The sequence below is a fragment of the Oncorhynchus clarkii genome, chromosome 26 (genome assembly GCF_045791955.1).
Source record: "Oncorhynchus clarkii lewisi isolate Uvic-CL-2024 chromosome 26, UVic_Ocla_1.0, whole genome shotgun sequence".
In the NCBI taxonomy this organism is placed as follows: domain Eukaryota; kingdom Metazoa; phylum Chordata; class Actinopteri; order Salmoniformes; family Salmonidae; genus Oncorhynchus; species Oncorhynchus clarkii.
Window position 1 is genome coordinate 46,627,661 of NC_092172.1, and position 27,192 is coordinate 46,654,852.

The 27,192-nt window shown below is 48.6% G+C and overlaps 1 protein-coding gene across 1 annotated transcript in view; it reads left to right on the forward strand.

Moving 5' to 3' along the window:
• Positions 1–1,608: 1,608 nt before the first annotated feature.
• LOC139384654 (junctophilin 3a) overlaps positions 1,609–27,192 on the forward strand; it is a 26,123-nt gene continuing 539 nt past the window's right edge. Inside the window, exons 1-5 of the mRNA XM_071129468.1 lie at positions 1,609–2,311; positions 15,346–15,633; positions 15,871–16,375; positions 23,426–23,562; positions 25,453–26,729. Of these exons, the coding sequence (XP_070985569.1) occupies positions 1,930–2,311; positions 15,346–15,633; positions 15,871–16,375; positions 23,426–23,562; positions 25,453–26,729 (2,589 nt within the window). The 5' untranslated portion in view covers positions 1,609–1,929. The remainder of the gene's footprint in view (positions 2,312–15,345; positions 15,634–15,870; positions 16,376–23,425; positions 23,563–25,452; positions 26,730–27,192) is intronic.

Here is a 27,192-nt window from a genome sequence, read left to right on the forward strand (position 1 = left end):
CCAATGTATGACCATATTAGAGAGACATATTTCCCTCAGATTACACAGATCCACAAAGAATTTGAAAACAATCCCGGTTTTGATAAACTCTCATATCTACCGGGTGAAATACCACAGTGTGACATCACAGCAGCAAGATGTGACCTGTTGCCACGAGAAAAGGGCAACCAGTGAAGAACAAACACCACTGTAAATACAACCCATATTTATGCTTATTTATTTTCCCTTTTGTACTTTAACCATTTGCACATTGTTACAACACTGTATATATATAAATATAATATGACATTTGTAATGTCTTTATTCTTTTGGAAGTTCTGTGAGTGTAATGTTGACTGTTAATTTTTATAGTTTATTTCACTTTTGTATATTATCTACTTCACTTGCTTTGGCAATGTTAACATATGTTTCCCATGCCAATAAAGCCCCTTGAATTGAATTGAATTGAGAGAAAGGTAGAGAGAGAGAGAGAGAGAGAGAGAGAGAGAGAGAGAGAGAGAGAGAGAGAGAGAGAGAGAGAGAGAGAGAGAGAGAGAGAGAGAGAGAGAGAGAGAGAGAGAGAGAGAGAGAGAGAGAGAGAGAGAGAGAGAGATCATTAGACCGCTAGGTAATTAGGGAAAGCAGGATTTATCCCCAAATGGCCAGTGCAGTGAACCGAACACACGCTGCTCTTCCCCTGTCCCTGTATCCCTGTCTCTTTAAGAGCCTGCAGGAGGAGGGAGGGAGAGAGGGAGCATGTGGGGGAGGGGTATTGGATGGGGTGGACCAGTCCTTCAGTAATGAGCAGATTTTAGAGCGAGAGAGAGAGAGAGAGAGAGAGAGAAAGCAAGGGAGAGAAGAGACCGAGAGACCACCACCATATGACTTGTGGGAAACTGGATATATTAACAACTCAGACATAAGGGGGTTGAGCTCTAAATACAGAAGATTAAGAGGAAAGGAAGACAATCATTATATATATATATTTTGTTGTTGCATCAACCCTCCTCCCATGTTGTTCAGGAGAGACTGCAGCTCCATCGCTACAGCGCTGCAGGAGCACAGTGAGGAGGAGGAGGAGGAAGGAGAGAACAAGACAGAAGAAGAGGGGAGCAAAGGGGAAATACACAGTCAGTTAGGTCGTCTGAGGTGTGTGTGTGTTCAGTGTGTGTGTGTGTGTGTTTACGGATGTGTGTGTTCGGATGTTTCCAGCCCATTCTATAGCTATAGCCCATCTCTGTTTATTTCTGGGGCGTACTGGTGAGGTACGATCTCTCTCCCGTCTCTATCCTCTCTCCCTCTCCCATCTCTATCCTCTCTCCATTTCTGTGTGCCAGTACGGCACAGCTAGACGGGTGGTGGTGGTATGTCTGATTGAGCTCATCAGGCTGTGCTCGCTGTGGCGCTGCTGCCGTCAGGGCCTCTGGGACTATTAGAAAAGCCTGGGCCTAGCCTGTCTGGAGTGCCCCAGCCGCCAACGGAGAGGTGAGTGGGTTAGTGCCATCCCAGCTGGCGAGGAGGGTGGAGGAGGAGGAGGAGGGTGGAGAAGGAGGAGGAGAGGAGGAGGAGGAGGAGGAGGAGAGGAGGAGGAGCGCATACAGCCGTGGGAAGCAGATTGCTCGGCCGGCAGTAGAATCTAGCATCCTTAACGCCGCGCCAGGCCCAGACCGAGATCCAGACCCTGCCACCTCCATTGACAGACAGATGAAACCTCTCTCTCCGTCCCAGGTGATGTTCTCTGGACCAAGCCCTGCTCTGTACAAGACGGGGAACCTGTTTTTGATTCCATTATCATAAAAAAAACAACAACAACAAGGTAAAGGGAAATACTAGGAGATCTAAACCTCCATGATTCTATCTCCATCTTCGCCTCCCGGCCCTGATCTTTCTGTGTCAACCTGATTTTCTCTTCTTGACGTTCTGAGGATTTTGCCTAAACCTGTTTCATGCATGTCCACTGGAGGCAGGTTTGACTTTGATGACGGGGGGTCGTACTGTGGAGGGTGGGAGCAGGGCAAGGCCCATGGCCGGGGGGTCTGCACAGGGCCACAGGGTCAGGGGGAGTACGCCGGGGCCTGGAGCCACGGCTTCGAGGTCCTGGGCGTCTACACCTGGCCTAGCGGGAATAGCTACCAGGGCACGTGGGCGCAGGGGAAACGCCACGGTGTGGGCGTGGAGAGTAAGGGCCGCTGGGACTACAGGGGGGAGTGGACGCAGGGCTTCAAGGGACGCTACGGCCAACTGGAGAGCACGGTTAGCGGGGCTCGTTACGAAGGGACCTGGAGCAACGGCCTGCAGGATGGATACGGGACTGAGACGTACTCCGATGGAGGTAAGGAAGGGACACACCAAGCCATCAAGCTGAGGTTGCTCTTACTATGCACCACACTTGTATTCATTCTATTTTGGTTTTAACCCACTATAAAACAGGTGCTATAAGGGTCACTCTACCCTCTCCTTACCCTGTACCTCTCATCCTCCTTTCAGCCCTCATCCCATTGTATTGTGTTCTCTCCATCTCTTTTCATACAGTATCTCTACCTGCCTCCCCTTGTATCTGAAATGGTTATCCCATATCTGAGAACTATTTCAGCTGGGATTGATAACAATATACAGGTCACCTCCCCAGTCGGCAGTAATAGGTCTGAAACATACAGAGAATCCGAGAGGAGCCCCTGCAGACTGGCACTAGATCCTAGAGAACATTCAGGACTAGGTCTGGATCTGGGCTAGCTGAATCAGAGAGGAGCCCCTGCAGACTGGCACTAGATCCTAGAGAACATTCAGGACTCTGTCTGGATCTGGGCTAGCTGAATCAGAGAGGAGTCCCTGCAGACTGGCACTAGATCCTAGAGAACATTCAGGACTAGGTCTGGATCTGGGCTAGCTGAATCAGAGAGGAGCCCCCGCAGACTGGCACTAGATCCCAGAGAACATTCAGGACTAGGTCTGGATCTGGGCTAGGCCCTATGTGTGTGTGCAAGCTTTACAAAGACAGAGTATGTAGGCTATATTGCTATTTCCAGTTCTGTAATAAAGTGGTGTGAAAGCAGAACACTTAATGTGGGCTAGCAGTATAGTACATGTTACCACGCAAAGACAAACAATGATGCTGCCAGTAATGTCAGCTAACTGAAATGCATCAGTGTTTTTACATGTATATAGCATCTGACTGCCTGCCACCATCTTATCTGAAGCCTGTTGAATCGTTATATCCTCTCAGCATCTCTATTCCCCAAACCTCTATTCCTCCTCCTCTATTCCCCCTCCTCTATTCCTCCCTCCTCTATTCCTCCTCCTCTATTCCTTCATCCTCTATTCCCCCTCCTCTATTCCTCCTCCTCTATTCCTCCTCGTCTATTCTCCCTCCTCTATTCCCCCTCCTCTATTCCTCCCTCCTCTATTTCTCCCTCCTCTATTTCCCCTCCTCTATTCCTCCTCCTCTATTCCTCCTCCTCTATTCCCCCTCCTCTATTCCTCCTCCTCTATTCCTCCTCCTCTATTCCTCCCTCCTCTATTCCCCTCCTCTATTTCTCCCTCCTCTATTCCTCCCTCCTCTATTTCTCCCTCCTCTATTCCCCCTCCTATATTCTTCCTCCTCCATTCCCCTCTCCTCTATTCCCCCTCCTCTATTCCTCCCTCCTCTATTCCTCCCTCCTCTATTCCACCTCCTCTATTCCTCCCTCCTCAATTCCTCCTCCTCTATTTCTCCCTCCTCTATTCCCCCTCTTCTATTCCTCACTCCTCTGTTTCTCCCTCCTCTATTCCCCCTCCTCTCCCTCCTCTATTTCTCCCTCCTCTATTCCCCCTCCTCTATTCCCCCTCCTCTATTCTTCCTCCTCTATTCCCCTTCCTCTATTCCCCCCTCCTTTATTTCCCCTCCTCTATTCCTCAACCCTCTATTCCTCCTCCTCTATTCCCCCTCCTCTATGCCTTCTCCTCTATTCCCCCTCCTCTATTCCTCCTCCTCTACTCCCCCTCCTCTATTCCCCCTTCTCTATTCCTCCTTATCTATTCCCCCTCCTCTATCCCCCCTCCTCTCTTCCCCCCTCCTATATCCCCCCTCCTCTCTTCCTCCTCCTCTATTCCTCCTCCTCTATTCCCCCTCCTCTATCCCCCCTCTATTCCTCCTCCTCTATTCCCCCTCCTCTATTCCCCCTCCTCTTTGCCTTCTCCTCTATTCCCCCTCCTCTATTCCTCCTCCTCTATTCCCCCTCCTCTATTGCCCCTTCTCTATTCATCCCTGTCTATTCCCCCTCCTCTATTCCCCCCTCCTCTCTTGCCCCCTCTATTCCTCACTCCTCTATTCCCCCTCTTCTATTCTTCCTCCTCTATTCCTCCTCCTTTATTCCCCCTCCTCTATGCCTTCTCCTCTATGCCTCCTCCTCTATTCCCCCTCCTCTATGCCTTCTCCTCTATGCCTCCTCCTCTATGCCTTCTCCTCTATGCCTCATCCTCTATTCCCCCCTCCTCTATTCCCCCCTTCTCTATCCATCCCTCCTCTATCCCCCCTCCTCTATTCCTCCCTCCTCTATTCCCCCTCCTCTATTCCTCTCTCCTCTGTTCCCCATCCTCTATTCCTCTCTCCTCTATCTATTCCCCCTCCTCTATCCCCCCTCCTCTATTCCCCCTCCTCTATTCTTCCTCCTCTATTCCCCTCTCCCCTATTCCCCCTCCTCTATTCTTCCCTACTATATACACGTCCATTCTCTTTCTCCCCCCATCCCTCTCTCGCTCTCTGCATTATACCACAGACGCCTCTGTACTGTAAATCGCCATGGTAACGCCGAGACAGCAGGTCAGCCTGTCACTGGAGACTCTCTGTGTTCTGCGCCCTGATTGGTGCTTTGGCATTGTCACTGGGGTTTTCTGACTTGGGCGCAAAGGGACAGTTTGAAATTGACTGAGGTGGGCCGGTCCAAAATAAGGGAGGTTTGTCTAGTTTTTTGTTTTGCTTTGGGGAGGGATGGGGGATTTGTATTTATTTTTATTATTAGGCACAGGGGAGGGTAGTGTATTTTCTCCTGGTTTACATTCCCCATTTTGCAGGTTTAACAAAATAATTTCTTCAATACAGCCACATTTCCTAATCTGCCTGCACGCTCCTCCCCTATCAAGGTGTTTTGGTATTTCCCTTATGCTCTACACTTTTCTACACGTTTAGTATACAGTCAACTCTATCCTGCCCTCTGTACATAGTGACAATAGTGGTAGGTGGATCGTTTGTTTGAAAGGTTTTCCTTTCACGCCAATGACCCGGGTTCACTCCCTTGCCCTGCCACTTCTTGGTGTCAGAAGTGGGAATACCAAAAGGCAGAAATATGTCGGTGAGGTCGCTAGGTGTTGTACAGAAGATGTTTAGTGTTATTAAAAAGGGTACAACTTTTATTAGATTTTTTATGATGATATTTTTTCTCTTTTCGCTGGCTCGCCTCTCTTTTTAAAATAACGTATCAGCTCATTACATTTATATGGCCTTGGTGACAATGATCCTCCCTAAACTAGCCTACAACAACACAATTATCCTCCCTAGACTAGCCTACAACGCCACAATGATCCTCCCTAGACTAGCCTACAACACCACAATGATCCTCCCTAGACTAGCCTACAACACCACAATGATCCTCCCTAGACTAGCCTACAACAACACAATGATCCTCCCTAGACTAGCCTACAACAACACAATGATCCTCCCTAGACTAGCCTACATAACCACACTGATCCTCCCTAGACTAGCCTACAACAACACAATGATCCTCCCTAGACTAGCCTACAACACCACAATGATCCTCCCTAGACTAGCCTACAACAACACAATGATCCTCCCTAGACTAGACTACAACAACACAATGATCCTCCCTAGACTAGCCTACAACACCACAATGATCCTCCCTAGACTAGCCTACAACACCACACTGATCCTCCCTAGACTAGCCTACAACAACACAATGATCCTCCCTAGACTAGCCTACAACACCACAATGATCCTCCCTAGACTAGCCTACATAACCACACTGATCCTCCCTAGACTAGCCTACAACAATACACTGATCCTCCCTAGACTAGCCTACAACAACACAATGATCCTCCCTAGACTAGCCTACAACAACACAATGATCCTCCCTGGACTAGCCTACAACACCACAATGATCCTCCCTAGACTAGCCTACAACACCACAATGATCCTCCCTAGACTAGCCTACAACAACACAATGATCCTCCCTAGACTAGCCTACAACAACACAATGATCCTCCCTAGACTAGCCTACAACAACACAATGATCCTCCCTAAACTAGCCTACAACACCACACTGATCCTCCCTAGACTAGCCTACAACAACACAATGATCCTCCCTAGACTAGCCTACAACACCACAATGATCCTCCCTAGACTAGCCTACAACAACACAATGATCCTCCCTAGACTAGCCTACAACAACACAATGATCCTCCCTAGACTAGCCTACAACACAATGATCCTCCCTAGACTAGCCTACAACACAATGATCCTCCCTAGACTAGCCTACAACACAATGATCCTCCCTAGACTAGCCTACAACAACACAATGATCCTCCCTAGACTAGCCTACAACAATACAATGATCCTCCCTAGACTAGCCTACAACACCACAATGATCCTCCCTAGACTAGCCTACAACACCACACTGATCCTCCCTAGACTAGCCTACAACACAATGATCCTCCCTAGACTAGCCTACAACACAATGATCCTCCCTAGACTAGTCTACAACACCACAATGATCCTCCCTAGACTAGCCTACAACACAATGATCCTCCCTAGACTAGTCTACATAACCACAATGATCCTCCCTAGACTAGCCTACAACACAATGATCCTCCCTAGACTAGCCTACAACAACACAATGATCCTCCCTAGACTAGCCTACAACACCACAATGATCCTCCACTGACTAGCCTACAACACAACAATGATCCTCCCTAGACTAGCCTACAACAACACAATGATCCTCCCTAGACTAGCCTACAACAACACAATGATCCTCCCTAGACTAGCCTACAACACAATGATCCTCCCTAGACTAGCCTACAACAACACACTGATCCTCCCTAGACTAGTCTACATAACCACAATGATCCTCCCTAGACTAGCCTACAACACAATGATCCTCCCTAGACTAGCCTACAACATAATGATCCTCCCTAGACTAGCCTACAACAACACAATGATCCTCCCTAGACTAGCCTACATAACCACAATGATCCTCCCTAGACTAGCCTACATAACCACATTAAAATGAATACTGCATTATTGTTTTCAAGTGACTGAAATACTGTAAACTGAAGTGAAAATGTCATTGAATAATGGCGCAAAAGCCCCGATATTTGAATGTTTCATTCCGTCTGGATGAATTGCGGGTCTACTCTTGATCTAGATAAGGCGCAGTACAGGACCGTCTGGCTGTATTTTTCCTTCTGATACCGATGCGCGGTCTGTTGCCCGTCGTCATTCCCCCAAGTCGTCCTACATTGTGTAGCCACACAGTCTCATGCGCCCAGCAGGCCCAGTTATTCAGGAAAGATTAACGCGCGTTCTGCCTCCTTAACAATCAGAGTAGCTATTCCTTGACCTCAAACGCTTCAATATTGTCTAAATATTGGTCACTTAACTTAACTTTTAACATGTATTAATTTGATTAGGCTACTTAAAAGGTGTCCTCTAGGCTACATGCGCATGTTCACCCCCCCCCCCCCCCCCCCCCCCCCACACACACACAGTAAATATCAAACTGTCCTTAATCTAGGCCGTTTGATAACCAAAGCAACTCCATTGCACTAAACCGGGATGAGCCGAGAGAGGCAGGGAGGGGTGCCGGGGGAGGAAGAGAGGGAGGTAGAGTGAGGGAGGAAGAGAGGGAGGTAGAGTGAGGGAGGAAAAGAGGTAGAGATAGGGAAAGGTAGAGCGGTAGAGTGAGGGAGGAAGAGAGGGAGGTAGAGTGAGGGAGGAAGAAAGGTAGAGATAGAGAAAGGTAGAGCGGTAGAGTGAGGGAGGAAGAGAGGGAGGTAGAGTGAGGGAGGAAGAGAGGGAGGTAGAGTGAGGGAGGAAGAAAGGTAGAGATAGGGAAAGGTAGAGCGGTAGAGTGAGGGAGGAAGAGAGGGAGGTAGAGTGAGGGAGGAAGAAAGGTAGAGATAGGGAAAGGTAGTGCGGTAGAGTGAGGGAGGAAGAGAGGGAGGTAGAGTGAGGGAGGAAAAGAGGTAGAGATAGGGAAAGGTAGAGCGGTAGAGTGAGGGAGGAAGAGAGGGAGGTAGAGTGAGGGAGGAAGAAAGGTAGAGATAGGGAAAGGTAGAGCGGTAGAGTGAGGGAGGAAGAGAGGGAGGTAGAGTGAGGGAGGAAGAAAGGTAGAGATAGGGAAAGGTAGAGCGGTAGAGTGAGGGAGGAAGAGAGGGAGGTAGAGTGAGGGAGGAAGAGAGGTAGAGATAGGGAAAGGTAGAGCGGTAGAGTGAGGGAGGAAGAGAGGGAGGTAGAGTGAGGGAGGAAGAGAGGTAGAGATAGGGAAAGGTAGAGCGGTAGAGTGAGGGAGGAAGAGAGGGAGGTAGAGTGAGGGAGGAAGAGAGGTAGAGATAGGGAAAGGTAGAGCGGTAGAGTGAGGGAGGAAGAGAGGGAGGTAGAGTGAGGGAGGAAGAAAGGTAGAGATAGGGAAAGGTAGTGCGGTAGAGTGAGGGAGGAAGAGAGGGAGGTAGAGTGAGGGAGGAAGAGAGGTAGAGATAGGGAAAGGTAGAGCGGTAGAGTGAGGGAGGAAGAGAGGGAGGTAGAGTGAGGGAGGAAGAGAGGTAGAGATAGGGAAAGGTAGAGCGGTAGAGTGAGGGAGGAAGAGAGGGAGGTAGAGTGAGGGAGGAAGAGAGGTAGAGATAGGGAAAGGTAGAGAGGTAGAGTGAGGGAGGTAGAGAGGGAGGTAGAGTGAGGGAGGAAGAGAGGTAGAGATAGGGAAAGGTAGAGCGGTAGAGTGAGGGAGGAAGAGAGGGAGGTAGAGTGAGGGAGGAAGAGAGGTAGAGATAGGGAAAGGTAGTGCGGTAGAGTGAGGGAGGAAGAGAGGGAGGTAGAGTGAGGGAGGAAGAGAGGTAGAGATAGGGAAAGGTAGAGCGGTAGAGTGAGGGAGGAAGAGAGGGAGGTAGAGTGAGGGAGGAAGAGAGGTAGAGATAGGGAAAGGTAGAGCGGTAGAGTGAGGGAGGAAGAGAAGGTAGAGTGAGGGAGGAAGAGAGGGAGGTAGAGTGAGGGAGGAAGAGAGGTAGAGATAGGGAAAGGTAGAGCGGTAGAGTGAGGGAGGAAGAGAGGTAGAGATAGGGAAAGGTAGAGCGGTAGAGTGAGGGAGGAAGAGAGGTAGAGATAGGGAAAGGTAGTGCGGTAGAGTGAGGGAGGAAGAGAGGGAGGTAGAGTGAGGGAGGAAGAGAGGTAGAGATAGGGAAAGGTAGAGAGGTAGAGTGAGGGAGGGAGGGAGAGAGGGAGGTAGAGTGAGGGAGGAAGAGAGGTAGAGATAGGGAAAGGTAGAGAGGTAGAGTGAGGGAGGGAGGGAGAGAGGGAGGTAGAGTGAGGGAGGAAGAGAGGTAGAGATAGGGAAAGGTAGAGCGGTAGAGTGAGGGAGGAAGAGAGGGAGGTAGAGTGAGGGAGGTAGAGAGGTAGAGATAGGGAAAGGTAGAGCGGTAGAGTGAGGGAGGAAGAGAGGGAGGTAGAGTGAGGGAGGAAGAGAGGTAGAGATAGGGAAAGGTAGAGAGGTAGAGTGAGGGAGGGAGAAGAGGTAGAGTGAGGGAGGGAGGGAGAGAGGGAGGTAGAGTGAGGGAGGAAGAGAGGTAGAGATAGGGAAAGGTAGAGAGGTAGAGTGAGGGAGGAAGAGAGGGAGAGATAGGGAAAGGTAGAGAGGTAGAGAGAGGGAAAGGTAGAGCGGTAGAGTGAGGGAGGAAGAGAGGGAGGTAGAGTGAGGGAGGGAGGGAGAGAGGGAGGTAGAGTGATGGAGGAAGAGAGGGAGAGATAGGGAAAGGTAGAGCGGTAGAGTGAGGGAGGAAGAGAGGTAGAGATAGGGAAAGGTAGAGCGGTAGAGTGAGGGAGGAAGAGAGGGAGGTAGAGTGAGGGAGGAAGAGAGGGAGGTAGAGTGAGGGAGGAAGAGAGGGAGGTAGAGTGAGGGAGGAAGAGAGGGAGGTAGAGTGAGGGAGGTAGAGAGAGAGGGGTCAATAAGTGATGCAGAGGGGACCATGGAAACCAGATCCGTAGCTGCTGTATCGGTGTAGCTAGAGGTTGTTTACCATCGTAGCCTGTAGTCTAATATCAGATGTACCGCAATGGTTTACATACCAGCAGATAACCTTGGTGTTATTTGGTTTATGAAGTAGCGGAGGCGACCGTAATAACACTCCAGAATTAGATAAAAAATAAATGAAAATAAAGACTGCGTCACGAGACAGAGCACCTCTCTCTCTTCGGTCTCTCACCTGGGAGATTAATATAGCACGCACGAGCTGACACATTTTCCACAACCCAATAAACGTGCTATTGTCGCTAAACCAACAGCTACACATGTAATATTGTGTGTAGTGTAGGCTAATAACATGAATCGGTATTTACATGGGGGTCGGCGCAGCATAGCTTTGTCTATTGCGATCTGCATTTCAGCACCATGGACAGGTCCCGATCTCTTACACTTTGACAGACACACCACAGCGAAGGTTCAGGACGTCATTCCTCTGTTTTTAGATGATTGAAATTGAGGTGAAATACCGTTTATTAGACCTATCCCGGACACTAAAACGTGTATATGTTCGCGTTAAAAGCCTCACTACTGAAATGAGATGGAAACTCTCTTTAAACAATCTACTGTATAAAACAACATAAGATAAAAACGGATCATTATTTGCGGTCGGTCTTCAGCCAAGTTGTGAAATAAAACCCAATATCTTAGTTTTAATCAATGGAAAATGAAAAACATGATTTTGCCTGAGGTGAGGCTGTTGTCATGACATGATGTGCGGTCCATGATACTGTATTTAACCTGTTGTCATGACATGATGTGCTGTCCATGATATTTAAACTGTTGTCAGTCATGACATGATGTGTGGTCCATGATATTTAAACGGTTGTCATGACGTGATGTGCGGTCATGATATTTAAACGGTTGTCATGACGTGTTGTCATGGCGTGTTGTCGTGACATGATGTGCGGTCATGATATTTAACCCCTGTGTGGCGTTCATGTTTTTGTTATTCTCCCGATCTTCTCGGGTCTGATGGTCTGATGGACCCACAACATTATTGGGTTTTTAAATCAATTCAGCCATAACAATTTAAGTAAACATACTTAATACTAAATACTTAGATGTTGACTTATATCAATTACAAGCAGTATAGACAGCATACATGGCTAATATTTGCCATTTACCTCTGCTCGATCACACTTATCAATAAAAGTGCTATTCTTTTTTTTTTTAAATAAAACGTAATTATAATCAAGACATGGGTGGAATAAAGAATGTTTATCTTGAACAAATATAAATGAAACAAGGTTTTTATCACTATTGATGTTTATTGCTTTGAACTGAACAAATTGGAAGGACAAATTTTACATACAGTATTTTATGGAAATGATAAATGAGCCCCATTGAACACAAATGAAGGCCAGTTGACACACCACATGAGAGACAGAGTTTCTGTGTTTTGCAAATGTATTTATATAAGGGCACAAGATGAGGCCCAGATGCAGACACGCAATCCAACACGCAGACACGCAATCCAACACGCAGACACGCAATCCAACACGCAGACACGCAATCCAACACGCAGACACGCAATCCAACACGCAGACACGCAATCCAACACGCAGACACACAATCCAACACGCAGACACGCAATCCAACACGCAGACACGCAATCCAGCACGCAGACACACAATCCAAAAGGGGAAGGCAAGAGAATGGTCGTGGACAGGCAAAAGGTCAAAACCAGTTCAGAGTGGCAGGCAGAATGGTCAGGCAGGCAGAATGGTCAGGCAGGCAGAATGGTCAGGCAGGCAGGCAGAATGGTCAGGCAGGCTCGAGGTCAGGGCAGGCAGAATGGAGCAGGCGGGTGAGTCAGGCAGGCTCGAGGTCAGGGCAGGCAGAATGGTCAGGCAGGCTAGGAGGTCAGGGCAGGCAGAATGGTCAGGCAGGCTCGAGGTCAGGGCAGGCAGAATGGTCAGGCAGGCTCGTGGTCAGGGCAGGCAGAATGGTCAGGCAGGCGGGCACGGAGTCCAGAAAACGAGCAAAAAAAAAATCATGAGGACTAGAAAAAGAGAAGAGAAGCATGAGTAAGTAAAAACGCTGGTTGACTTGAAAAACATACAAGACGAACTTGCACAGAGAGACAGGAAACACAGGGATAAATACACTGGGGCAGAGAGACAGGAAACACAGGGATAAATACACTGGTACAGAGAGACAGGAAACACAGGGATAAATACACTGGCACAGAGAGACAGGAAACACAGGGATAAATACACTGGTGCAGAGAGACAGGAAACACAGGGATAAATACACTGGCACAGAGAGACAGGAAACACAGGGATAAATACACTGGGGCAGAGAGACAGGAAACACAGGGATAAATACACTGGGGCAGAGAGACAGGAAACACAGGGATAAATACACTGGGGCAGAGAGACAGGAAACACAGGGATAAATACACTGGTACAGAGAGACAGGAAACACAGGGATAAATACACTGGGGCAGAGAGACAGGAAACACAGGGATAAATACACTGGCACAGAGAGACAGGAAACACAGGGATAAATACACTGGGGCAGAGAGACAGGAAACACAGGGATAAATACACTGGGGCAGAGAGACAGGAAACACAGGGATAAATACACTGGGCAGAGAGATAGGAAACACAGGGATAAATACACTGGTACAGAGAGACAGGAAACACAGGGATAAATACACTGGTGCAGAGAGACAGGAAACACAGGGATAAATACACTGGGGCAGAGAGACAGGAAACACAGGGATAAATACACTGGGGCAGAGAGACAGGAAACACAGGGATAAATACACTGGTACAGAGAGACAGGAAACACAGGGATAAATACACTGGCAGAGAGACAGGAAACACAGGGATAAATACACTGGGACAGAGAGACAGGAAACACAGGGATAAATACACTGGGGCAGAGAGACAGGAAACACAGGGATAAATACACTGGGGCAGAGAGACAGGAAACACAGGGATAAATACACTGGATAAATACACTGGGGCAGAGAGACAGAAACACAGGGAACACTGAGGCAGAGAGACAGGAAACACAGGGATAAATACACTGGAGCAGAGAGACAGGAAACACAGGGATAAATACACTGGGGCAGAGAGACAGGAAACACAGGGCACTGGAGCAGAGAGACAGGAAACACAGGGATAAATAAATACACTGGATACATACACTGGGGCAGAGAGACAGGAAACACAGGGATAAATAAACTGGGGCAGAGAGACAGGAAACACAGGGATAAATACACTGTGGAAAATAAGCGACGCCTGGAGGGGGTGGAGACAATCACAAGACAGGTGAAACAGATCAGCGTGTGACAATTAATTGCACTTGATGCATGTGTACTGTGACTTCCTGTCCTTCTTGGATCCACACACATCGCAACGCTTCTTCTTGTTGCTCTAGAATGATGAAAACTCTTAGTTCAGGGATTTTACTAACATCTCACTCACTCACATACTGTATATGGTTACAGCAAGCCAAGGTAGGAGAGTCAGACACACACACACATACAACAACATCGCTCACACTTCCAGTAACTAGAGTTGTTGGTTCTGTGGGTCGGGCGGATGGGGTCACCAGCATCCTCCTCCTGAATCCTCCTCATGATGGCTGCAGAAGCTGGGGTCTTTGGGATGTGACGCCTCCTCTGGATTTGAGGTCTAGCCAATGCCTTGCCCAGCTCTTTGAGAAAGATCCGTCTCCTCTGGAGCTTCTCTCTGTTCCTATCTGGGTTCAACACCATCCAGATGACAAACGCGTTGTACGCCGAGATGTCCAGAAATGTTCTGCAGCTGGAGCCAATCACCAGCTTGTCTAAATTGTCCACTCCTCCTTTTGTGGCGTTGTAATCCATTATGATTTCTGGTTTTTTGATGTTCTTGTCAACAGATTCTCCCATTTCTATGCAGCGGACTCATAAATACCACATTTTTTTGCCTTTCTTTGGCAAGTAGGACACTCGGGACGTGTCGGCCGTGAACACAAACTTAGAGGAATTGATAGGCCTGTTCCGTGTATTCAACAGCTGAGGTGGGAGCTCTGGCTTGTTTTTTCCTAATGTTCCTGCTAGCTTCCTCTTGAGGAGCTCTGGCTTGTTTTTTTCCTAATGTTCCTGCTATCTTCCTCTTGAGGAGCTCTGGCTTGTTTTTTTCCTAATGTTCCTGCTATCTTCCTCTTGAGGAGCTCCTGTCCCAGCTTGTGCCAAGTTTAAAAAAAAAGTTATTGCATCTTGATGTTGTGGCCACGGAGTCCCTGTGTCACGTCCAGGACAACCCTCATCCCTTGGTTCTTCTCAGGTGCTCCTCCATCTAGCTTCACCATATACACGTGCAGGTTCCACACATATGATCAGCCTTGGACCTCTTATGTCCCCATATTGCTTTCATATATACACACACAGTGGTTCCCCACCATTCATCCCATCATATAGTCCTTTAAGACCCCTTCACCTGCAGTAAACCAGGTAGCAGAGCTGGAATGTTGACGTAAGATAATGTCTCACTCTCTTAAAGGCCCTAGTTGATTCAGATGGAATAAACAAGCCATGTGTGTGTGATATCAGTTAGTCACTTCCTGCTACCCAACGTGAGAGTTTTCTCCCAATGAAATACGATGTCACAACTCATGCAGCTATAATGCTTTATAACTTGTTATAGGCACTGACAGCCTTTTATAGTGTCTCATAATAAGCCTTATGTTACGGGGGGGTGACCTAATTGGTTATGCCTCTTTCCATCCATGCACCTTTCTGGGGGGGGGGGGGGGGCCTAATTGGTTATGTCTCTTTCCATCCATGCACCTTTCTGGGGGGGGGGGGGGGGTGGCCTAATTGGTTATGCCTCTTTCCATCCATGCACCTTTCTGGGGGGGGGGGGGGGGCTAATTGGTTATGCCTCTTTCCATCCATGCACCTTTCTGGGGGGGTGGCCTAATTGGTTATGTCTCTTTCCATCCATGGGGGGGGGGGGTGGCCTAATTGGTTATGCCTCTTTCCATCCATGCACCTTTCTGGGGGGGGGGGGGGGCCTAATTGGTTATGTGGTGCAATGCATGCCCTCAGATCGCCCTATAATTCGACCCCTGTGACTCTCTCCTATAGGTACGTTCCAGGGCCAGTGGCTGGGGGGGATGCGGCACGGCTATGGGGTCCGGCAGAGCGTGCCATACGGCATGGCGGCCGTCATCCTCTACCCGCTTCGCACGTCCATAAACTCCCTCCGCTCCGAGCACAGCCACGGCCCCCCCACCCCGCTGGAGGACGGCGCCGGGACCGCCATCTCGCCTGCCGACGGGGTGGTGGGGGGCGGGCTGGTCGGGAGTCCCGTGGGGAAGGGGGGCTTCGCTCTGACTGCGCCCAGCGAGGCGGACCGTCGGGGGAAGAGGAAAGGTGAGACTTCTGATGTGCTGTTTGTGGGCAGCTGGTCGGGTTCTACGAGCTAATACTTCAATATCCATTAGCCCTGCTTTTCTAGTCAAATCTATTGGCACATTGACATGGACTGGATTCCCCGTTGCCTGTGTTATTATGTCACGCTTGTGTTTGTATGTCAGTTGTCCATTTCTGTAAAGTTGCATCGTATCGTATTTTGTGGGATAAATAACGTTGTGTCGTTTCATGTCCCAGGCCGTTTCCGTCAGTCGATCCTGAGTGGTCTGAAGCTGCGTCGCTCCGAGTCCAAGAGTTCCCTGGCCAGCCAGCTGAGTAAACAGAGCTCGTTCTGCAGCGAGGCCGGCATGAGCACCGTCTCCTCTGCCGCCTCCGACATACACTCCAACGCTAGCCAGGACGGCGAGCAGGGTGCTCCTGTGGATGCCACGGTCACCGAGGCCTACGCCGGCGAGTGGCGCAGTGACCAGCGGGCGGGTTGGGGCGTGAGCCGGCGCTCCGACGGTCTACGCTACGAGGGGGAGTGGGTGGCCAACAAGCGCCATGGTTACGGCTGTACAACGTTCCCCGACAGCACCAAAGAGGAAGGGAAGTACAAGCAGAACGCGCTGGTCAGCGGGAAGCGGAAGAACCTGATTCCTCTGAGAGCCAGTAAGATCAGGGAGAAGGTGGAGCGGGCTGTGGAAGCGGCTGAGAAGGCTGCAGACATCGCCAAGCAGAAGGCAGAGATCGCCCTGTCCAGGTGAGAAACATGGTGTTGATCTCTGTTGCTGTGGTAACAGTAGTCGGGGTTAGAGCTAGCTGCAGACATCGCCAAGCAGAAGGCAGAGATCGCCCTGTCCAGGTGAGAAACATGGTGTTGATCTCTGTTGCTGTGGTAACAGTAGTCGGGGTTAGAGCTAGCTGCAGACATCGCCAAGCAGAAGGCAGAGATCGCCCTGTCCAGGTGAGAAACATGGTGTTGATCTCTGTTGCTGTGGTAACAGTAGTCGGGGTTAGAGCTAGCTGCAGACATCGCCAAGCAGAAGGCAGAGATCGCCCTGTCCAGGTGAGAAACATGGTGTTGATCTCTGTTGCTGTGGTAACAGTAGTCGGGTTAGAGCTAGCTGCAGACATCGCCAAGCAGAAGGCAGAGATCGCCCTGTCCAGGTGAGAAACATGGTGTTGATCTCTGTTGCTGTGGTAACAGTAGTCGGGTTAGAGCTAGCTGCAGACATCGCCAAGCAGAAGGCAGAGATCGCCCTGTCCAGGTGAGACCCATGGTGTTGATCTCTGTTGCTGTGGTAACAGTAGTCGGGGTTAGAGCTAGCTGCAGACATCGCCAAGCAGAAGGCAGAGATCGCCCTGTCCAGGTGAGAAACATGGTGTTGATCTCTGTTGCTGTGGTAACAGTAGTCGGGGTTAGAGCTAGCTGCAGACATCGCCAAGCAGAAGGCAGAGATCGCCCTGTCCAGGTGAGAAACATGGTGTTGATCTCTGTTGCTGTGGTAACAGTAGTCGGGGTTAGAGCTAGCTGCAGACATCGCCAAGCAGAAGGCAGAGATCGCCCTGTCCAGGTGAGAAACGTGGTGTTGATCTCTGTTGCTGTGGTAACAGTAGTCGGGGTTAGAGCTAGCTGCAGACATCGCCAAGCAGAAGGCAGAGATCGCCCTGTCCAGGTGAGAAACATGGTGTTGATCTCTGTTGCTGTGGTAACAGTAGTCGGGTTAGAGCTAGGGGTAAGGTTAGGCTTAGGTTAGGGAGCCGGAGATCTCTGTTGCTGTGGTAACAGTAGTCAGGTTAGAGCTAGGGCTAAGGTTAGGCTTAGGTTAGGGAGCCGGAGATCTCTGTTGCTGTGGTAACAGTAGTCAGGTTAGAGCTAAGGCTAAGGTTAGGCTTAGGTTAGGGAGCCGGAGAAGGTGGCCAACATCTTTGTCTTTGACAAGTGCACTTAAAGATTCTCTGTTATCTTGCAATGTGCCAAATGGGCCGGTTTCCAGACTAAAAGGCCTAGTTGAGAATATCCATGAAAGGTTGTTTTTAAATCCAGAAATAGGTTTCATCTGGGTCAGGTAAACTGTCCCCAGGGGTCCGATAGACCTGTAGTCTCAGCAACTCTTCAAGCAGTATGGTTGTACCGTACTGAGGTAACAGGTCAGGTAAACTGTCCCTAGGGGTCCGATAGACCTGTAGTCTCAGCAACTCTTCAAGCAGTATGGTTATACCGTACTGAGGTAACAGGTCAGACAAATTCTGAAGTTGTTCACCAAGCAAGCAAACCATTTCCTTAGAAAAACGAACCCATGCAGATGGATTGTTTTGGATGACTGTATTATGTCAAGTAAAACAAATCAATAAAAAAAGAAGACATCCTGTTGTGGTGAATTGATTACATTTGAGCCGATGCTACCGTCAGAAAGAGAACAGTAAGGGATTGTGGTGATACAGTGGATGGCTGTGCTGTCCTGTTGGGATCATGGTGATACAGTGGATGGCTGAGCTGTCCTGTTAGGATCACGGTGATACAGTGGATGGCTGAGCTGTCCTGTTAGGATCACGGTGATACAGTGGGTGGCTGAGCTGTCCTGTTGGGATCATGGTGATACAGTGGATGTCTGTTCTGTCCTGTTGGGATCACGGTGATACAGTGGATGGCTGTTCTGTCCTGTTGGGATCATGGTGATACAGTGGATGTCTGTTCTGTCCTGTTGGGATCATGGTGATACAGTGGATGTCTGTTCTGTCCTGTTGGGATCATGGTGATACAGTGGATGGCTGAGCTGTCCTGTTGGGATCATGGTGATACAGTGGGTGGCTGAGCTGTCCTGTTGGGATTATGGTGATACAGTGGATGTCTGTTCTGTCCTGTTGGGATCACGGTGATACAGTGGATGGCTGTTCTGTCCTGTTGGGATCATGGTGATACAGTGGATGGCTGTTCTGTCCTGTTGGGATCATGGTGATACAGTGGATGGCTGTTCTGTCCTGTTGGGATCATGGTGATACAGTGGATGGCTGAGCTGTCCTGTTGGGATCACGGTGATACAGTGGATGTCTGTTCTGTCCTGTTGAGATCATGGTGATACAGTGGATGGCTGAGCTGTCCTGTTAGGACCATGGTGATACAGTGGATGTCTGTTCTGTCCTGTTGGGATCATGGTGATACAGTGGATGGCTGAGCAGTCCTGTTGGGATCTGTTTGAGGAAACATTCCACTCTTTGCCAATCCTTTTCATGTCAAACACATTTGACACAAGGAGAGGAATGTTAGCAGAAAACAGGTTCTGGATGCCATTCTAGTATAAAATCCATCCATAAAATGGATGAAAAGGGCTGAACAGAAAACCAGGCCATTTACTGGAATGTTCCGGGGAAATATTATACTCACCGGAGGAACAGTCTGAAAAAGAGAACCATCCTGATAAAGAAGAAAACCCAGGCCAGACAGATACAGGGTGTAAACAACAGTCCTTAAGGCAACACAAAACCCAGGCCAGACTGATACAGGGTGTAAACAACAGTCCTTAAGGCAACACAAAACCCAGGCCAGGCAGATACAGGGTGTAAACAACAGTCCTTAAGGCAACACAAAACCCAGGCCAGACAGATACAGGGTGTAAACAACAGTCCTTAAGGCAACACAAAACCCAGGCCAGACAGATACAGGGTGTAAACAACAGTCCTTAAGGCAACACACAACACAAACCCCAGGCCAGACAGATACAGGGTGTAAACAACAGTCCTTAAGGCAACACACAACACAAACCCCAGGCCAGACAGATACAGGGTGTAAACAACAGTCCTTAAGGCAACACAAAACCCAGGCCAGACAGATACAGGGTGTAAACAACAGTCCTTAAGGCAACACACAGCACAAACCCCAGGCCAGACTGATACAGGGTGTAAACAACAGTCCTTAAGGCAACACAAACTCCAGGCCAGACAGATACAGGGTGTAAACAACAGTCCTTAAGGCAACACAAACTCCAGGCCAGACAGATACAGGGTGTAAACAACAGTCCTTAAGGCAACACAAAACCCAGGCCAGACAGATACAGGGTGTAAACAACAGTCCTTAAGGCAACACAAAACCCAGGCCAGACAGATACAGGGTGTAAACAACAGTCCTTAAGGCAACACACAACACAAACCCCAGGCCAGACAGATACAGGGTGTAAACAACAGTCCTTAAGGCAACACACAACACAAACCCCAGGCCAGACAGATACAGGGTGTAAACAACAGTCCTTAAGGCAACACAAAACCCAGGCCAGACAGATACAGGGTGTAAACAACAGTCCTTAAGGCAACACACAGCACAAACCCCAGGCCAGACTGATACAGGGTGTAAACAACAGTCCTTAAGGCAACACAAACTCCAGGCCAGACAGATACAGGGTGTAAACAACAGTCCTTAAGGCAACACAAACTCCAGGCCAGACAGATACAGGGTGTAAACAACAGTCCTTAAGGCAACACAAACTCCAGGCCAGACAGATACAGGGTGTAAACAACAGTCCTTAAGGCAACACAAAACCCAGGCCAGATAGATACAGGGTGTAAACAACAGTCCTTAAGGCAACACAAACTCCAGGCCAGACAGATACAGGGTGTAAACAACAGTCCTTAAGGCAACACAAACTCCAGGCCAGACAGATACAGGGTGTAAACAACAGTCCTTAAGGCAACACAAACTCCAGGCCAGCCAGATACAGGGTGTAAACAACAGTCCTTAAGGCAACACAAAACCCAGGCCAGACTGATACAGGGTGTAAACAACAGTCCTTAAGGCAACACAAAACCCAGGCCAGACAGATACAGGGTGTAAACAACAGTCCTTAAGGCAACACAAACTCCAGGCCAGACAGATACAGGGTGTAAACAACAGTCCTTAAGGCAACACAAAACCCAGGCCAGATAGATAGAGGGTGTAAACAACAGTCCTTAAGGCAACACAAACTCCAGGCCAGACAGATACAGGGTGTAAACAACAGTCCTTAAGGCAACACAAAACCCAGGCCAGAGAGATACAGGGTGTAAACAACAGTCCTTAAGGCAACACAAAACCCAGGCCAGACAGATACAGGGTGTAAACAACAGTCCTTAAGGCAACACACAACACAAAACCCAGGCCAGACAGATACAGGGTGTAAACAACAGTCCTTAAGGCAACACAAACCCCAGGCCAGACTGATACAGGGTGTAAACAACAGTCCTTAAGGCACACAAAACCCAGGCCAGGCAGATACAGGGTGTAAACAACAGTCCTTAAGGCAACACAAAACCCAGGCCAGACAGATACAGGGTGTAAACAACAGTCCTTAAGGCAACACAAAACCCAGGCCAGACAGATACAGGGTGTAAAAAACAGTCCTTAAGGCAACACACAACACAAACCCCAGGCCAGACAGATACAGGGTGTAAACAACAGTCCTTAAGGCAACACACAACACAAACCCCAGGCCAGACAGATACAGGGTGTAAACAACAGTCCTTAAGGCAACACAAAACCCAGGCCAGACAGATACAGGGTGTAAACAACAGTCCTTAAGGCGACACACACACAAACCCCAGGCCAGACTGATACAGGGTGTAAACAACAGTCCTTAAGGCAACACAAACTCCAGGCCAGACAGATACAGGGTGTAAACAACAGTCCTTAAGGCAACACAAACTCCAGGCCAGACAGATACAGGGTGTAAACAACAGTCCTTAAGGCAACACAAACTCCAGGCCAGACAGATACAGGGTGTAAACAACAGTCCTTAAGGCAACACAAAACCCAGGCCAGATAGATACAGGGTGTAAACAACAGTCCTTAAGGCAACACAAACTCCAGGCCAGACAGATACAGGGTGTAAACAACAGTCCTTAAGGCAACACAAACTCCAGGCCAGACAGATACAGGGTGTAAACAACAGTCCTTAAGGCAACACAAACTCCAGGCCAGCCAGATACAGGGTGTAAACAACAGTCCTTAAGGCAACACAAAACCCAGGCCAGACAGATACAGGGTGTAAACAACAGTCCTTAAGGCAACACAAAACCCAGGCCAGACAGATACAGGGTGTAAACAACAGTCCTTAAGGCAACACAAACTCCAGGCCAGACAGATACAGGGTGTAAACAACAGTCCTTAAGGCAACACAAAACCCAGGCCAGATAGATACAGGGTGTAAACAACAGTCCTTAAGGCAACACAAACTCCAGGCCAGACAGATACAGGGTGTAAACAACAGTCCTTAAGGCAACACAAAACCCAGGCCAGACAGATACAGGGTGTAAACAACAGTCCTTAAGGCAACACAAAACCCAGGCCAGACAGATACAGGGTGTAAACAACAGTCCTTAAGGCAACACACAACACAAAACCCAGGCCAGACAGATACAGGGTGTAAACAACAGTCCTTAAGGCAACACAAACCCCAGGCCAGACTGATACAGGGTGTAAACAACAGTCCTTAAGGCAACACACAACACAAAACCCAGGCCAGACAGATACAGGGTGTAAACAACAGTCCTTAAGGCAACACAAACCCCAGGCCAGACTGATACAGGGTGTAAACAACAGTCCTTAAGGCAACACACAACACAAAACCCAGGCCAGACAGATACAGGGTGTAAACAACAGTCCTTAAGGCAACACAAACCCCAGGCCAGACTGATACAGGGTGTAAACAACAGTCCTTAAGGCAACACACAACACAAAACCCAGGCCAGACAGATACAGGGTGTAAACAACAGTCCTTAAGGCAACACAAACCCCAGGCCAGACTGATACAGGTTGTAAACAACAGTCCTTAAGGCAACACACAACACAAAACCCAGGCCAGACAGATACAGGTTGTAAACAACAGTCCTTAAGGCAACACACAACCCAAAACCCAGGCCAGACAGATACAGGTTGTAAACAACAGTCCTTAAGGCAACACACAGCACAAAACCCAGGCCAGACAGATACAGGGTGTAGACAACAGTCCTTAAGGCAACACACAGCACCAAGACAATCTACACACAGATTTAAATCTACAACCAGCATCTACATCAAGCATTTTAATATCTCTGTCTCTGTCTTTCTCTCTCTCTCTCTCTCTCTCTCTCTCTCTCTCTCTCTCTCTCTCTCTCTCTCTCTGTATCTTTCTCTCTCTCTCTCTCTCTGTCTCTCTCTGTCAATCTCTGTCTCTTTCTCTCTCTTTCTCTGTATCTTTCTCTCTGTCTCTCTCTCTCTCTGTCTCTCTCTGTCAATCTCTGTCTCTCTCTCTCTCTTTCTCTGTATCTTTCTCTCTGTCTCTCTCTCTCTCTGTCTCTCTCTGTCAATCTCTGTCTCTCTCTATCTCTTTCTCTGTTTCTTTCTCTCTCTTTCTCTCTCTGTCTCTCTCTGTCTCTGTCTCTCTCTCTCTCTTTCTCTTTTTCTTTCTCTCTGTCTCTCTCTGTCTCTCTCTGTCTCTCTCTCTGTCTCTCTCTCTCTCTCTCTGTCTCTCTCTTTCTCTCTCTCTGTCTCTCTCTGTCTCTGTCTCTCTCTTTCTCTGTTTCTTTCTCTTTGTGTCTCTCTCTCTCTCTCTCTTTCTCTGTTTCTTTCTCTCTCTGTCTCGCTCTCTCTCTCTCTCTCTCTGTCTCTCTCTGTCTCTGTCGCTCTCTGTCTCTGTCGCTCTCTGTCTCTCTCTCTGTCTCTCTCTGTCTCTGTCTCTGTGTCTTTCTCTCTGTGTCTTTCTCTCTGTCTCTCTCTGTCTCTGTCGCTCTCTGTCTCTCTCTCTGTCTCTCTCTCTGTCTCTCTCTGTCTCTCTCTCTCTGTGTCTCTCTCTCTGTCTCTCAGGATGAGCCACGCGAGGGGAAAGGCGGATGCAGCTGAAGGTGTGGCCCTGAAGGCTAGCGAGGAATGTCGGATGGCCAGGGTCGCTGCCAAGGAACTCTCGCCGTCATTCCATATCCATGGAAACGGTGAATCCAATGGTGAGTCAATCACAGAAAAATTGACTTAGCTACAGTAACTACTGTACACATGCCCAACCAGGCAGAGAAAAATAATTCAAATCATTGTAGAATTTGAAGTAACTTTATTGAAACTTCCTTTACAGACAATCTGGGTTGGATTCAGTCAGTAGTGTACCCAAATTCTAAGTCTCATTATCTTGTCCTCTTACCTGAGTTAACACAGTACAGGGTGTACTGTACTGTGTAATATTACCTGTGTTACTTGAATTAACACAGTAATCTAGCTGTGTAATCCTGATGTACAGTACCAGTTTAACAACACCTACTCATTCTAGGATTTTTCTTTATTTTTTAAAACTATTTTCTACATTGTAGAATAATAGTCAAGACATCCACACTATGACATAACACATATGGATACATGTAGTAACCAAAAAAAGTGTTAAACAAATGAAAATATATTTTAGATTTTAGATTCTTCAAAGTAGCCACCCTTTGCCTTGATGACAGTTTTGCAAACTCTCAGCATTCTCTCAACCAGCTTCACCTGGAATGCTTTTTCAACAGTCTTGAAGGAGTTCCCATATATGCTGAGCACTTGTTGGCTGCTTTTCCTTCACTCTGCGGTCCAGATCATCCCAAGCCATCTCAATTGGGTTGAGGTTGGGTGATTGTGTAGGCCAGGTCATCGGATGCAGCACCATCATTCTCCTTCTTGGTCAAATAGCCCTTACACAGCCTGGAGGTGTGTGGGGTCATTGTCCTGTTGAAAAACAAATGATAGTCCCACTAAGCGCAAACCAGATTGGATGGCGTTTTGCTGCAGAATGATGTGATGCTGGTTAAGTGTGCCTTGAATTCTAAATAAATCACAAACAGTGTCACCAGCAAAGCACCCCCACATCAACATACCTCCTCCTCCATGCTTCACGGTGGGAACCACACATTCGGAGATCATCCGTTCACCTACTCTGCGTCTCACAAAGACACAGTGGTTGGAACCAAAAATCTCAAATTTTGACTCATCAGACCATTGGACAGATTTCCACTGGTCTAATGTCCATTGCTCATGTTTCTTGGCCCAAGCAAGTCTCTTCTTCTTATTGGTGTCCTTTAGTAGTGGTTTCTTTGCAGCAACTCAACCATGAAGGCCTGATTCACACAGTCTCCTCTGAACAGTTGATGTTGAGATGTGTCTGTTACTTGAACTCTGTGAAGCATTTATTTGGGTTGCAATCTGAGGCTGGTAACTCTAATAAACGTATCCTCTGCAGCAGAGGTAACTCTGGGTCTTCCTGTCCTGTGGCGGTCCTCATGAGAGCCAGTTTCATCACAGCACATGATGGTTTTTGTGACAGCACTTTCATGTCTTAAAGCAATGGTGGACTGTTATTTCTCTTTGCTTATTTGAGCTGTTCTTGCGATAATATGGACTTGGTCTTTTATCAAATAGGGCTATCTTCTGTTTACCACCCCTACCTTGTCACAACACAACTGATTGGCTCAAACGCATTTAAAGGAAAGAAATTCCACAAACTAACTTTTAACAAGGCAAACCGTTTAATTGAAAATGCATTCCAGGTGACAACCTCATGGTTGAGAGAATGCCAAGAGTGTGCAAAGATGTCATCAAGGCAAAGGGTGGCTACTTTGAAGAATCTGAAATCTAAAATATATTTAGATTTGTTTAACACTTTTTTGGTTACTACATGAGTCCATATGTGTTATTTCATAGTTTTGATGTCTTCATTATTATTCTACATTGTAGAAAATAGTAAAAAATAAAGAAAAACCCTTGAATGAGTCGGTGTCCAAACTTTAGACTGGTACTGTATGTCTGGTGGATCTCTGCCAAATCCCCTCTTTCATTGTGTTTCGTCTCTTCCTGTCTGTCTGCCTGTCTGTCAGGTCTGGAGTGCCAGCGGCCCAATAAGCACCAGGACAACAAAGACCACGAGATCATTTCCACGGGAACTGACAGTCCTGAGCTGTGCACCCCGGACACCACGCCTCCCTTGATAACGCCTGACCTCAGCCCAGTACTGAGCGTCCCCCCCTCGCCCCCCCGAAGCCCGCCGACCTCTAAACAAGGCCACTCTCACCGTCCCAGAAACGCCTGCTTCATGCGGCAGAGCGCTGTGGACGACCAGGGAGGAGGAGCAGAGATACAGGTGCTAGTGGAGGGGCGGGGCATGGATCTCCAGAGGGGAGGAGCTAACAACTGGACAGAGGACATGTATCCAGACTGGGGGGGTCACAGCAGCCAATCCACCACCCCGTCTCTACTGGAGGAGCAGGAGGGACAGGTCAACGGCCACCAGCAGGCCCCGTCCAACCACAAACCGAGGGAGAAGGCCTCGACCAACCACAAGTCCCGGGAGCACACTTCCTCTTCCTATAGGTCGTGGGAGCACTCCTCCTCGTACAACCAGAAGCCCTCAAAGCACACCTCATCCAATCACAAGTCGAGGGAGTACATGCAGTCCAATCACAAAACATGGGATCATTCCTCCTCCTCCACCAATCACAGGGCCTGTGAGAATGCCTCTTCCAATTACAAGCAGCAGGTGCACATTTCATCCAATCACAAATCCTTGGAGCATAACATGTCCAATCACAAGACTTCTGAGCATGCTTCTTCCAATCACAAGTCGTGCCAAGATTATACCTGCTCCAATCACATCCCAAAGGACAATGTCTCCTCAGCCAATCACAACGACCCCCGAGAGCATGTGTACTCCAACCACCACTCCAAGCAGCAGCACATCTCATCCAATCACAAGCTTAGAAAGCATGCCTTGACCGACCGCGGGCTCGACAGCCCCGCAGAGGGCTGGACTGCCGAAGGCGCCCTGCAGTGGAGCCCTGCCCACTCTCGCCTCATGGACCGAGAGGAAGAGGAGGACAGGCTGGGAGACTACACAGTAGACATGAGGTTCCAGCCCCTGGACTCCACTACCCAGATGTCCCCTGGCCATTGCCCCAAAAGCAGGCTGCGCCCGCGGGGCCTGCGGCCGGTCAAGGAGGGCTCCATGGACTCCGTACAGATGCTGGACACTCTGAATGTGGGGGCGGAGCAGGAGGAGTGGCCCCTGCACAGGGACCTCACTCTCTCCCCGCCTCTCAAGTCTCAGCCAATCACCTTGGAGCAGGATGGGGAGCACCACACCCTCAAATCAAACTCAGTGAGTGATTTATTGGTATCAGATAGATCTGTAAACTGGACCTCAGGTTTTAAATACTAATACTATACTCTTAACTGTAGAATGAAGTCTGAGAATTAACACTTTCTCTCTCTTCTCTCCTCCTGTCTCTCTCTCCCCTCTCCACTCATCTGCTTTCTCTCTCTCGCTCTCTCCTCTTGTCTATCTCTCTCCTCTCTTCTCCTTTCTCTCCCTCTCTCTCTCTCTCTCTCTCTCGCTCTCTCTCTCTCTCTCTCTCTCTCTCTCTCTCTCTCTCTCTCTCTCTCTCTCTCTCTCTCCTCCTGTCTCTCTCTCTCCTCTCTCCTCTCTTCTCCTGTCTCTCTCTCCTCTCTCATCCTGTCTCTCTCTCTCCTCTCTCTTCTCTTCTCCTGTCTCTCTCCTCTCTCATCCTGTCTCTCTCTCCTCTCTCTCTCTCTCTCTCTCTCTCTCTCTCTCTCTCCTCCTG